The sequence below is a fragment of the Pollachius pollachius genome (assembly GCF_949987615.1).
Source record: "Pollachius pollachius genome assembly, chromosome: 20".
Classification (NCBI taxonomy): domain Eukaryota; kingdom Metazoa; phylum Chordata; class Actinopteri; order Gadiformes; family Gadidae; genus Pollachius; species Pollachius pollachius.
In genome coordinates, this window is record NC_136953.1 from 3560084 (window position 1) to 3573601 (window position 13518).

At 44.8% G+C, this 13518-nt stretch overlaps 1 protein-coding gene across 4 annotated transcripts in view; it reads left to right on the plus strand.

The window, feature by feature from the left end:
* pde5ab (phosphodiesterase 5A, cGMP-specific, b) overlaps window positions 1–13518 on the plus strand; it is a 56583-nt gene that overhangs the window by 24745 nt on the left and 18320 nt on the right. For all 4 annotated transcript variants that reach the window (XM_079758481.1, XM_079758482.1, XM_079758479.1 and 1 more), the window contains exons 4-10: window positions 676–765; window positions 2417–2488; window positions 2841–2930; window positions 3477–3614; window positions 7502–7569; window positions 11085–11193; window positions 11362–11446. In XM_079758481.1, the coding sequence (XP_079614607.1) occupies window positions 676–765; window positions 2417–2488; window positions 2841–2930; window positions 3477–3614; window positions 7502–7569; window positions 11085–11193; window positions 11362–11446 (652 nt within the window). The remainder of the gene's footprint in view (window positions 1–675; window positions 766–2416; window positions 2489–2840; window positions 2931–3476; window positions 3615–7501; window positions 7570–11084; window positions 11194–11361; window positions 11447–13518) is intronic.

Below are 13518 nucleotides of genomic sequence, written 5' to 3' on the forward strand. Positions count from 1 at the left end.
GCTATCGACCGACCCTCAACTAACCCCCTCCCCCCCACACCCCTATGTGCTCGTCGTTGACACCGAATCAAGTGCTCCCTATGTCTTGGATCGATTCCACACTCCTCCCAAAGCTTTACATTTCTATATACTTTATAGTTCTCACAGCTCTGTATTATGCAGAATTGTGCCTTGGCATTCTAACCGATCCAGTACTACTCAGTTGTCATTATTCTGACTGTTACAGTTTGTTGGTTTGTTGTGATGCCGTTGTGATGTTGTCTTGGGTTTGCCTGTTGTGTTTGCGCGTTGTCTATTGAGTATTCACGACATAAAAGACACAATATCCATTTAGCAAATTTTTACATTGAAGCCTTTTTTACCAAAGTTGTCAAGAGTGATTAACCACGATAAAAAAGGCACTTCACGGCATACAATATAATTAAAGACAGGGAAAATCAAACAGGCAATTAAATAATAATTTAGAGTTTTTCTGTCCTGTTTGACTCCCAGCCGAAAGGACCTGGGTTTGAACCCCAATGTCCTGTTGGCTCCACCCATACCTGCTGCTTAATGACCTGTACCACAAACATGTTGGTCGTGTAGCTCGCTGTGGATATGAGCGTCATCTTAAATGACTAAACACCGTTGTAGGTGTTTGTGTGTGATAAACGTATGTGTGTGTGTTCTCTGCAGGACCCCAGGTTCAACGCGGAGGTGGACTTGATCACAGGTTACAAGACTCAGACCATCCTGTGTCTGCCAATCAAGAACCACAAGGAGGAGGTATCAAGAGGCCACGCCCACTCATGCACATCACTTTATAAACATGTCAAATGTCCCCCCCCCACAAATATTATGTTTGCGCAAAATACTTGATATGTCGTTACTCACACATCCCCATGTTCGCTTGAACTACTGAAGTTTCAATAACCTGATAGGACAAGGCAGCTCCCTCTAATTCCCTCTGCTTTACGTGAAACTAACTCAGGCTTTAAGGGAAGATAAGCCAGAGCGTTTTCAATATCATTCTCTGGATGCCGTAACCAAAGCATTACGTATAGCCAATTGACCGCAGCCATCCATCGTACTTTAATGTCAATATTTTTCCTAGAATGTGAAGCAAATGCCTTCTTGAAGCCTATACTTTATAACAGCACTGTCTGCTGTGGCTGGACCCCTGGTTTGAGCTCCTAAGCCACAGACAGCACTCCTTTAATGGGCACAGAAGTGCCAAGGGTGAGTGCGTTACACAAATACAGTATACGCTTACTTTGCATAATGCTTATTTCCGTTTAATATTTTAATTGTAGTTTCGGCTCAATGTATTCGTCACAACGATTCAGTTCTTGTTTCCGCGAGTGCAAAATAATGAAAGTAACCATAGGCTATCGCCGACTTGGTTGACCACTAAACATCATAACACACAAGCCCTGCAGCCAGTAAAGTGATGGCCTATCCGAACGCGGTTGTATGTCTGGATATTAGGCTTGCACCTCATCACAGGAAACAAAAAGTAGGCTGCAAATATCAGCATCTCCCATGTAGCCAACACGCAAATGTGGCCGCCTGTCATTATTTTTAATGCAAAGCTGAGGAGGACAACAACAGCCTCTTCTTCCCGGTAGCCCTCCTGTTCTCTGGCTGTGAATACTGATCTGTGCAGAGCATACCACAGGTGACATTGGTACATTTGATCATATGTTGGATTAGATCTGTGTTAGGTGTGTATTATCCATACAGGCTAAGGTATTATCTGTTATAGCTCCTTTCCTCAGTGTGTGAGTGAGAGTGTTGGCCTGACTCATTCCAGTAAGCAGTAATCCCACTGATTCCTTTTCCTTTGTTTGTGATGTTTAATTTATTTGTGGTTCCTTCACGTCATAACTTACTGAAAACCGTGTGGCTCCATGTTTAAATCGTCAAACCTAGACGTTCGTAGGAACAAAACCCATTTCCGTCGGCCCAACAAATGCACAATAACTCTCATTTATCCCTAACTCACTGAGAACCCTTATGTAATTGGGCCATAATGATTCCTATCGATATATATTTCTATAATAAATCGATTTTCTATAAGAAATCGGTAATAGGTATCTGATCACGGTAGGTAGGCTGATCACGCATTGAAAAGACTGGTGCATCCCTTGTTTTATCAATCCATCATTCTATCATTCTATTTATCACAGAGCTATAAAGAAAACCCTTTAAAAGATGTACTGAAATGGAAGATTCTATTTGATAATAAAACCATGTTGACACATAATAATTTGCAGGTAACTTCTAAAAGTAACAATAGTCCACAGGGATGAATACGTATAGACTCCATAGCATGTCATGGCCATGCCCGGGCTGTAGAATGGGTAAGTAGGTCTTATTAATCATGGCACTCTGTGGTGTTTAATATTTCATCATAATGGTGTTCCCGCTGGTCTAGGTGGTGGGGGTGGCGCAGGCCATCAATAAGAAATGTGGGGAGGACAAAGTTTTCACTGAGCAGGACGAAAAGGTAGGTGGGTTACTGTGTGTGTGTGAGGGAGTGTGTGTGATTTAACCTGGTTTTGCCTGTGTGTGGTGGAGTGTGGTGTTTTATGTGTGTGTGTATTGTGGTCTGTTCATCCGTCCATCCATCCTGTGTTAGTCCATCAGTGATAAAGGGTTGCTATGTGACGATGACTGTGGTGATGATGACGATGATGGTGGCGATAATGATGATGATGACGATGATAAAGATAATGATAATGATGACGGTGGTGATGATGATGAGGAGGATGGTGGTGATAATGATGATGATAGCAAAGGTTGTTGTGAGGACGTCTATGATGACGATATGACGGTTTGGGATGCCATGTTGTCTCCAGGACTTCTCCTCCTACCTGGCCTTCTCTGGCATCGTGCTGCACAACGCTCAGCTGTACGAGACGTCCCAGCTCGAGAACAGACGTAACCAGGTGATCCCATCCCGCTGGCTACACCGCGGAAACGCAGGGTCTTTAGACTCAAACACAGTCTGCATTGCGTATTCGTCTGTGTGTGTAACGTGTTATCGATTGTGTGTGTGTGTATGTGTGTGTGTGTGTGTGTGTTTGTGTGTGTGTGTGTGTGTGTGTGTGTGTGCGTGCGCTGGTGGGTGGGGGTTTGTGTGTGTGTGTGTGTGTGTGTGCTTGTGCTGGTTGATGTGTGTGTGTGTGTGCGCTGGTGGGATGCTGTGTGTGTGCGTGTGTTTGTGTGTGTGCATGCGCTGGTGGGTGGGTGTGTGTGTGTGTGTGTGTGTGTGTGTGTGTGTGTGTGTGTGCTTGCGCTGGTTGATGGGTGTGTGTGTGTGTGCGCTGGTGGGATGCTGTGTGTGTGTGTGTGTTTGTGTGTGTGCATGCGCTGGTGGGTGGAGATGTGTGTGTGCGTGTGTGTGCTTGTGCTGGTGGGTGGGGGTGTGTGTGTGTGCGTGTTTCGTGCACTGGTGTGTGTGTGTGTGTGTGTGTCTGTGTGCGTGTGTCCAGGTGCTGCTGGATCTTGCCAGTCTGATCTTCGAGGAGCAGCAGTCTCTGGAGGTGCTGCTGAGGAAGATCGCCGGCACCATCCTCTCCTTCATGCAGGCCCAGGCCTGCACCGTGTTCATCGCTGACCAGGACTCCATGGTACACACACACACACACACACACACACACACACACACACACACACACACACACACACACACACACACACACACACACACACACACACACACACAAACCACAGAGTACAACATCCAATCCAAGTATCGGGCTGCTTCTGAGAGAAAGGGGGACGTGATGTGTGCAATCCCCCTGCTGTCAGTGCGCCCTCGCCAGCGCATCGCCAAAAGGTCACTTCGTTCTTGCAAACTGACTCGGTGTGTGTGTTAGTGAGTCTATATGTTTGTGTGTGTGTGTGTGTTTGTACGTGTGTGTGTGTGTGCGTGTGTGTGTGCCTGTGGGGTTTCTTTGTACAATCACACTTCAGTCGGCTGCATTCCCCAATCGCATAAAATCAAAAGGTGTAGCGGGAGCAAACTCCATATTCAGTGAATACATTTTAACACAACTGTTGACACAGTTGAGAGCAACATGGTCATAAACACAGAGGGCTTGGTTCTGTATGTTCTGAGACCATAATCAGGCTTACACTCCACGAGTGTGGAGTGTAAGCCGGAAACAAAGGAGAATGATTCGTGTTTGTTCCTATGTGGGTTTCATTACCCTCGCTTGAGTCGCTTTAGGCAACAAAAAAAAAGCCTATTTCTGTCCCGACGGTAGAGTTGTGAACGGACTGCCAGTTACTGTAAATATTTTGATGAACGGTTGCTGAAAAAAAATCCACTGTATACCTTCCTGTCCATTGTTTAATATTTGGGCTGTGTGGGGAAGGAAGCCTTTGTAATGGATACACTTTGTGTATCATTGTTTGGTTATCTTTGGGGATTCAATTTCATATTCATACAATTTGGGAACCACGTAACCACACACAACTACCTACAGTACCTCTTCTGGGTGTGTGAAAATCATATTCTGAAGATGAATCTGATACGTAATGAGCAATACCGATCTACAGTGGACTGTCGTAAATGTCTGTGTGTGTGTGTGTTTGTTTGTTTGTTTGTTTGTTGTTGTTGTTATTAGATAGGACCTAATGGTTAACCGACCAGCTGCCCCTCTCTCTTACTCCCTTACTTACTCCCTCTCTCGATCTCTCTATTTCTCCCTTACTAGCTCTCTCTGTCTCTGTCTGTCTCTAACTCTGTCTCTCTCTGTCTCTGTCTCTCTTTCTGTCTCTCTCTCTCTCTGTCTCTGTCTGTCTGTCTGTCTGTCTGTCTGTCTGTCTGTCTGTCTGTCTGTCTGTCTGTCTGTCTGTCTGTCTGTCTGTCTGTCTCTCTCTCTCTCTCTCTCTCCTGCCCCTCTCTTCCACTTCAACAGCTAAACATTTGCGCTGAGATTAGGGTCTCGTTTATTGGTGCCGTCGGCGTTGACAGCCCCCTTATACACACTGTGTGGAGACCTGACAGTGCACTCTCACATTCATGCATTCCCCCCCCCCGCCCCCCCCCCCACACACACACAATTGTCTGCCAACAGGACGGAGCTTTCGTCCCGGCAGGAAGTCCCGTAAATGACTAAACAGAGCGGGAATCTGGGTCGCCGTTTCATTCTTTTCTTTTTTTACAGATCTCTGTTTTCAATCCCTGTAATGTATACTTTGTCTCAGAAAGTGTTTGGTGCTTTTACACATGTGTGTAGATATAGTAATCTAGGCCTTCCTGTGCTAGCCTGTCTTTGCGGCTTGTATGTGTCTGTGTCTGCCTCTGTGATATCTGTGTTTTCCTTGTCTGTGTCTTTTCTGTGTTTTCGCGCGTGTGTGTGTGATATCTGATAGGGATTGACATTTGGCTGAACGCTTAAAAGTCCACACTAATCCCTTTCTGCGTCAGCATGTGGGTGTGTGTGTGTGTGTGTGTGTGTGTGTGTGTGTGTGTGTGTGAGTTAATGTGTGTGCGTGGGTGTGTTTGCCTGCACCTGCATGTGATCTATTAATGTAAGGTCAAGCACAGTCAGTCCAATTCCTTTCTCTATCTCCATCATTTTGCTTTTCTTGTTTTATTTTGTCTTTCTCTCAATATGTTTCTGATTCCTTATGTTTCCCTTATCTGTATTCCTCTCTCTTTCCCTATATGTTTATATATCTCTATTTCTTTATGTTTCCCTATGTCTCTCCTAGGGGGGAACGGAGGGTTGTCATAACTCCTTCCTCCGTGCCCCCCCCTGTAAAGAAAATACTTGAGCTGACCCTCCGGCCCTCGTCCCCGGACGGGAAACGTAAACTTTCCCTCCTTTTCCACGTGCACACCGATATAAATGTCACAACATCGGCGGCATTCTCCTTCTTCCTTGTGTACACACTGCCTTTATGACCGCTTTTGGTGCAGGTATGTTGAAAAAGGGTGGTCATGGTGATACCTACCACACAAAGCAACAGGGTTCGTGTACACCGTCCATGTGTGGCGATTATTTGCTAAAAACGACAGAGTTTGGATGAAAATGTCGGGGATCTCTTTTTATGGCGGTGACTCTGGGCCGAGCCACGCCGCCGGCGAGCATAAACATCCCCTTCTCCTCCTATTAAAGTCGGCTGGGAATAAAGAAGATGGATTCAACTGTTATCGGGGGGGGGGGGGGCGAGAGAGAGAGAGAGGGAGAGAGGGAGAGGGAGAGAGGGAGGAGAAAACACAACCGTATAAGGTCTCAAGGAATGTGGGGATAAATGTTACCTTCTGTCCGGGATTAATTGGTGATATATCAAGTGAATGGGGGTCGCGTCTCACAGTTTTGCTGGGGGTGTTTTATTTATCCTTTGCTTGTAGAAGGAGTAACGGCCTCCTTATAAAATACGCCAAAAAGCTTCAGTACAGTTCGTTTTTGTCCTGGTCCGAATAAAAGTAAATGGAACAAAGCAGAGGTTTTATGTTTTTATGTCTTTTATTAAGAGTAAGTGAACCCAAAACCGTTATTTTCGGGTTTTAAACGTGTTTGTTTGTCTTAAATGATCGTCAACATATTGATCTATGCCATTGTTATCCACTCTTATGGAATGGGGTCCCTAAGTTAGAAAAGAAAGAGCCATTCTCCCCAAAACAGGGTGAGCGTTCCTCTCTGCTGGGAAGGGGGCGAGGTGGCGTTCTTTTGTCTGAGTGCCTCGGAAAAGGCACTCAGACGGCACCACCAAGGGAGTCTGTGGACATGTGGAGCTCTGTCTGGGCAGCAGTTGATTGAGGCATCCGAGAGAAGGTTTAGCTTTTTCGAAACACTTTTGGTTCAACGCTACGGTGTGTGTAGATGGTGAGGCTCCGTCTGAGCAGCGATTCAATTCGTGTCCGAGTGAGGGTTAGGCGCATTTCATACACAACATCGCTCATTATAACGCTCCTACACAACGATGGTACCAACGTGTGCGGTAACCATGGGGATAACCCGCCACCCTCTTACCTCAAACCCAATATATTTTTTTTTAACTTGAGTTCCAGCTGAAACCGTGGGTTCACTTGGTCTTTAAAGGCACTGAGTCTCTATTACATAATACATGATGGAGGTCTACGGCACCGCGGTTGACAGACAGAAGGAAAACATTGCCTTTTTGGTCTATTTGTTGTGGATTGGGTAGGAAGACTTGGAATTTCAACTGCAAGGGGTCTAGAAAAATGTACGCCTCAAAATGGACATGTCATTCAGACACACACAAACACACACACACGCATACACTCACATAAGCAAGCATTCACCCAAACACACATGTATTAGCCCTTCCTGAGGTTATGAAATGGAGCTGGGGTCTGTTTGTGTGTTTTGTCACCTGAGCCTAACTGCATTTCGGTCAACCACAACCCCCCCGAGTGTCGCCTGCTGTTCAAGCATCAAAGTTCAGTTGAATAAACCATCTCTCTCTCTCTCTCTCTCTCTCTCTCTCTCTCTCTCTCTCTCTCTCTCTCTCTCTCTTTCCCCCCCCCCATATACAGAACACCTTCTCCAGTGTCTTCCACATGGGATACGAGGAGCTCAGCGATGGTCTGGACGCCCCAAAAAGGTACAAAAGTTTAAATTCATTAAAGTCTACTGAAGTTGTGCTCGTCCTCTTTGCTAATTGTTTCCACTTGTTGTCTTCCTCGGATAAAGAAACAACCATCCCTTCTGCTGTTCACTCTAGGTGTGTGTGTGTGTGTGTGTGTGTGTGTGTACAAAGTGTTGTCTGTGTAAATATCAGACCAAATCCTCCCTCTTAGCGTGCTCTGTGTCTTCCTCTCGTTCACTCAGTTTTTATTTCTCTCTCTCGCACACTCTATTGACTTCTATTCCTGTTTTTATCTCTCTGCCAAACACACAAAACAAGACAAAACAAAACTATATGAAGAGCGTGTATAAACCCTAGGGCCCTTGGATGACATGCCTGTGATGAGTATCTATGCAGGAACGTCATAACAGAGATCCCTGGAGAGAGATTTTAGACGTTAAAGTCAGTGTGACTCGCTGTCGTCTGTTTGCCAATAAAGCATTTGGATTTTTTTCTTTTAAGGGGGAAAAAGGGAGATATACACCAGGGCAAAATAAAAATAACTCATTGCGGCATTAGAAACTCAAGGCCCTGTGGGCTTATGGGATGTTCCCTCACTCCTCTCTCTCACTCATCTCTTCATCTCTCTCTCTGTTCACGCTCTCTCTCTGTCTCCACTCTCTCTCATACTCCTCTCTCTCTCTCTCTCTCTCTATCTCTCTTTTGTCACTCTCTCTCCTTCTACCTCTCTCGCTCACATTCTATCCATCTCTCTCTCTCGCTCTCTCTCTCATTACTCTATCCATCTCTCTCTCTCTCTCTGGCTCAACTGCCAACATCCATGGGGTTGGGGTCCGTGCCCTCCCTCCATCTCTATCCCTAAAATCACTTCTTGGCTCTGGGATGCACTGGGAACCCGACCACTTCTCAATCACAAGCCATTGAGCCGCCATCATGTTGCGCTTCCAGGGGTGAGGGGTGGGGGGCTCTTTGAAGACCGTTTAAAGGGGTGCCCCCCGCCCCCACGCGGAGACGGGGGAACTGCCATCCCATCGCAGCTGTTTCGGAGCGGACGTATGGTTTTATCGCGTTCGACAGATTCTATTAGTTAAAAATGCTGGGGAACTAGGCCTTAGGGGTGGGATCTGTGAACAGATGTGCTCCAGAAGTTTCCTGAAGACAACGCACATGTGTGAAGTGTATGGAAGTGCGTGGCGAGAGCGTGCGGTGAGTACGGTTCACTGTTGTGTGCGATCATCGACGGCGTCAAGTTATGTTTGACGTAAGCCTGTTAAATGGGTCAGCTACAGACGGAGATGCCGTGCCTCGTTAGACTCGGAGTCGAGCTCAGTGTCTGTCCTCGTGTCATGACGGGGATCCATCCCTTATCTCACTGTTCATCTGTGGATGTGGAGGTTTGGGATGGCATCAAACCAGATGTGAGACGAGAAGGCAAGAGTAGGACGGATGTAACGTGAGGGAAATGATTAAGTGGAAACAGTGCTAGCCGATTGGCGTACAGCAAGTTGGATGAATCGACCCAACCTTGTCATCACCTCCCCTGTCTCTGACTGTTTGGTCGGGTGCTAACTTGTAGATGTTGGTTGGTGGAGGAGGGGTTGAATACACAGTTTTCTTTTGTTTGATCCACTTTAAAAACAAGCAGGATTTATCTTATCAAAAACTGACATTTTCAGTTGGATAATTTCGTGTTTTTCAAGTCTCTTTGTATTTGTGTGCTGAGGGTGCGTGTGTGGGGTTGATCGGCATAGACAAGAGCATAATTTTCAAAAACATGACACACATCATAATGGACAGACCAAGAAGAAATGTAAACAAAAGATGGAGACATTATATAAACTGCCTTGCGGCAACAGAGAGAGGGAGATAGAGAGAGAGATTTGATATGCAAGTATGATGGTGTGGTTTCTTTATTTATATTGGGCAAGAATATTTCCGAGAGGCTGAGAGGGAAGCCGAAATAATCAGCCCGCAATCAGGAAGTCAACCAAATCAGATGTGTATTTAATCCCCTAATGTTTATGTCTGATAATGTTCCTAAAAGCACGGCAGTTTCTGTGTCACACAATACCAGCTGGGACTGGGGAGGACTAGTCAAACAGACTCAAGCAGCACTACGGAAGAGGGTGATAATTTGGCAAACCGCTGGATGCTTTTATAGGGACATGAAACCCGGAGCCTGTGTGTGGATCAGGAAGCTAGCTAGCTCTGACTTTTTTCTCAGCTTGTTGGCTGATTTAGTGGACTGGAAATGTTAAAAGTCATGAGTCAAACAATCATCTTGGTGGATGGAAATCCTTCTTGAGTTTCTCTGAATGCACCCCACACAAACTGGCTTGGCATTATCTTTTAGCATTAGCATTCAGGGGTCTTAATTGCACATTGACACAATGTTGTATGTAATTGTTGGGATACGTGCTGGCATAATATTCAGAATGAACCGATTTGTGAGCCACGCTATCTGAGGTATATATCTTAGGGCTAGGGTTCGGAAAAAAAACAACATGTTATGACAAGCCCAAAGCCAGGAAACAAACCCAACCCAAATACGAGAGCATACTTCACCTGGACTTCAACAACACACACACACACACACACACACACACACACACACACACACACACACACACACACACACACACACACGCACACATATTCGCACAAAAAAACGGCACATAACCTACAATACAGTTCAGTCACAACGAGTCAACCCTGCCAACATCCACTGGCATTAGACCTCACTTAATGTTTATACATATCCATTTCAATCATTTATAAAAACCATACATGGCTAACCACAGTCAGACTTGGAATCATGTGAGGCACCGAGAAGTTCTCATTAGGTGCTGAGGGATTTGACCGATCATGTTTGTTCAAGAGTTCATGTTCATGCTGCTAGGTGCTTTGAAGACCTTAGGACAAATTGGATGCTCTTTACAACAGATGTTTGGCCATGCAGACAGCAGGCCGTGGTTGACGGGGATGCTATCCCTGTGCTAGTATCAAGATAGACTGATAGTTTAAGATTACAGAGCAGATGTTTGGCTGTACAAAGAGCAGGCGGTAGTTATTGCGCTAGGCTATGCTCGTATCAGCAATCGGGGAATTGAGTGTACTTGCACAGACTTGGTTTAACAATCACATCTGCGTTGCTGGAATTTAAAAAAGTTTCCTGACTTCTTAATATTAAATGGCTGACGCAAACCTAGATCTTTCACAGTCTATGTGGGACTGGAGTAGGGCAGGAGTGGCTCAGGAGGTAGAGCGGTTTGACTTGTAAACCGGAAGGTTGCCAGTTTGATCCCCGGCTCCTCCTGGACGAGTGTCGAGGTGTCCCTGAGCAAGACGCCTCACCCTGACTGCTCCTGAGGAGCTAGCTGTCGTCCTGCGTGGCCAACTCCGCAATCGGTGTGTGAATGTGTGTATGAATGGTTGTAAGTCGCTTTGGATGAAAGCGTCAGCAAAATCGCCTGAATGTAAATGTCCATCAAAGGCAACCCTGATGCTTGACCAAATCATATTTCCCACAGAGAGCGTGACGTCAGCCAGATCAACTACATGTACGCCCAGTACGTACAGAACACCACGATGCCCCTAAACATCACAGACGTCACTAAGGACCTGCGCTTTCCCTGGACGGTCAGTCTCATGCTCCTCACTCCTCTGGTCCCACATTGTAGTTTGTATTGCATTGTCTTCTTTCTTATCTTTGTACATGTCATTGAGGATGGCTGTTCTGAATTTTTGTCTAATGGAAAATGTTTCAGGTGTTAATACATTTAATTATCTAAAATCGATGCGTTTCAGAGTGACAAGCCTGACCAGCCCAGTAACCACATCAAGAGCTTGCTGTGCACGCCCATCGGAAACGGCAAGAAGGACAAGGTCATAGGTAGGCGTCTGTTTTTGGTTTCTCCCTTTCCCTGTATCCCCCTTTCCGCCTGTCCCTTTCTCTCTCTGTCTAGCCCTCCCCTCTCTCTCTTTGTGTCTCCTCACGGTGGGCCGTTTGAGTGTCAGGAAGAGGGGGTTGTAAAGCCCACCTTGACCCATATCCCCCTCGTCTGTTGGTGACAGCATCTTGAGAGCCAGCTAGTTATGCTTAGAGGAGGACCAACGATCTAAGCACCGTCTGCCTCCCACCATTTTGTGAATCTGTGTGAATTATCTTTTATGGGTTTTTCATATTTTCTGATCTTTCCAGTTCAAAGGGACTAATGCAGAGAACTGTTTTTGAGATTAGTCCGGTATTGCTTGAGAACACTGCATCTGTAATATGCCAAAACGGGCTGCAATGTAATCCTTAGGGGCAATTGCGCCAAAAGGAACAAGAAAAGTTTGTATTTTTTTAAAAACACAAACTTTTTCCTTCGCTGACATGTAGGAAAGGGAAAACAAACGTTTTCCTTCACTGACATGTATAGTAAAATGTACATGGATAAAATAATCTGCAAAATAGTATCCCTAGAACACACACCAGGCTAGAGAGGCTAGAATCACCACCCGCACACACACACACATACACATACGCACGCACACACACAAGCTCACAAGCGCACACACACACACACACACGCTCACAAACGCTCGCACACACACATGTATGGGGTCAGAACAGTCTCATTAATAATGAATGCACAGAGAAGGATTCACAAATGTATTTTGTGATTTATATATAAATGACTCTTCTCACAAATACATTTCAATGCACACACAAATGGATATCGGTATGTATAAATGTAAAATAAATCCACAAACAAAAATAAGTTTCACAAACACATTTCTGATCCACACACAAATGTGTCTTGTTTTAAATAAATGTAATATAAATCCATAAATATATTAATTAAAAAATGTATGCATTTGGATGTTGTTACATTTATATACAAACTGTTAAACTTGAATTAACAAGGCGCTTTTCATTTGTGAACTTGTTTGCATTTGTGTGTGAACTGGTCTGTATTTATATGTGGATTTTTGAGACTCTCCTGACGTGACTGGATACACAAATGCATTTTTTTCAACAAGGAACTCTCTGTAGCCAATCAGATGCCTCTCTCGTTTTCAGCCATCACATGACTGCAGTCCCGACCTCTGAAGAATAAGTCCAGCCTCCGAGCCTCCCGGTTCCCTCGGTCAAATGTCTATGGGAAATAACAGACTTTTTGAATGATCGTACATAAAAATCTCTAGGTGGCGAATAAGTAAAAGCTGCGTCACGTTTTGAACTACACAATTTTTCCATCTAGTTTCGACTGGGTTTGGGATTGTCGGTGCCGTTAAATTACTAAACGGCACCGACAATCTAAAAACCCAGTCACTGCAGTCATGTGATTGGCTGAAACGAGAGAGGCATCTGATTGGCTACAGATAGTTCCTTGTTGAAAAAAATGCATTTGTGAATCCAGCCACGTCAGGAGAGTCTCAAAAATCCACATATAAATACAGACCAGTTCACACAAATTACAAGTTCACAAATGAAAAGCGGCTTGTAAATTCAAGTTTAACAGTTTGTATATAAATGTAACAACATCCAAATACTTTTTGATGAAAATTGCAAATGTTTTTTAATTCATATATTTATTGATTTATATTACATTTATTTAAAACAAGACACATTTGTGTGTGGATCAGAAATGTGTTTGTGAAACTTATTTTTGTTTATGGATTTATTTTACATTTATACATACCGATATCCGTGTGTGTGCATTGAAATGTATTTGTGAGAAGAGAGTAATTTATATATAAATCACAAAATACATTTGTGAATCCTTCTCTGTGCATTCATTATTAATGAGACTGTTCTGACCCCATACACATGCACACGCACACAAACATACGCACACAGAGACACACGCACACAGACGTCTGCCCTTGCCACCGACTCATTCCCAGTGATTAGCATTAGCATAATTAGCCTCAGAGTGCTGATCAAAGAGGCGAGGGCCTCTCTGCATCTCGTCCACG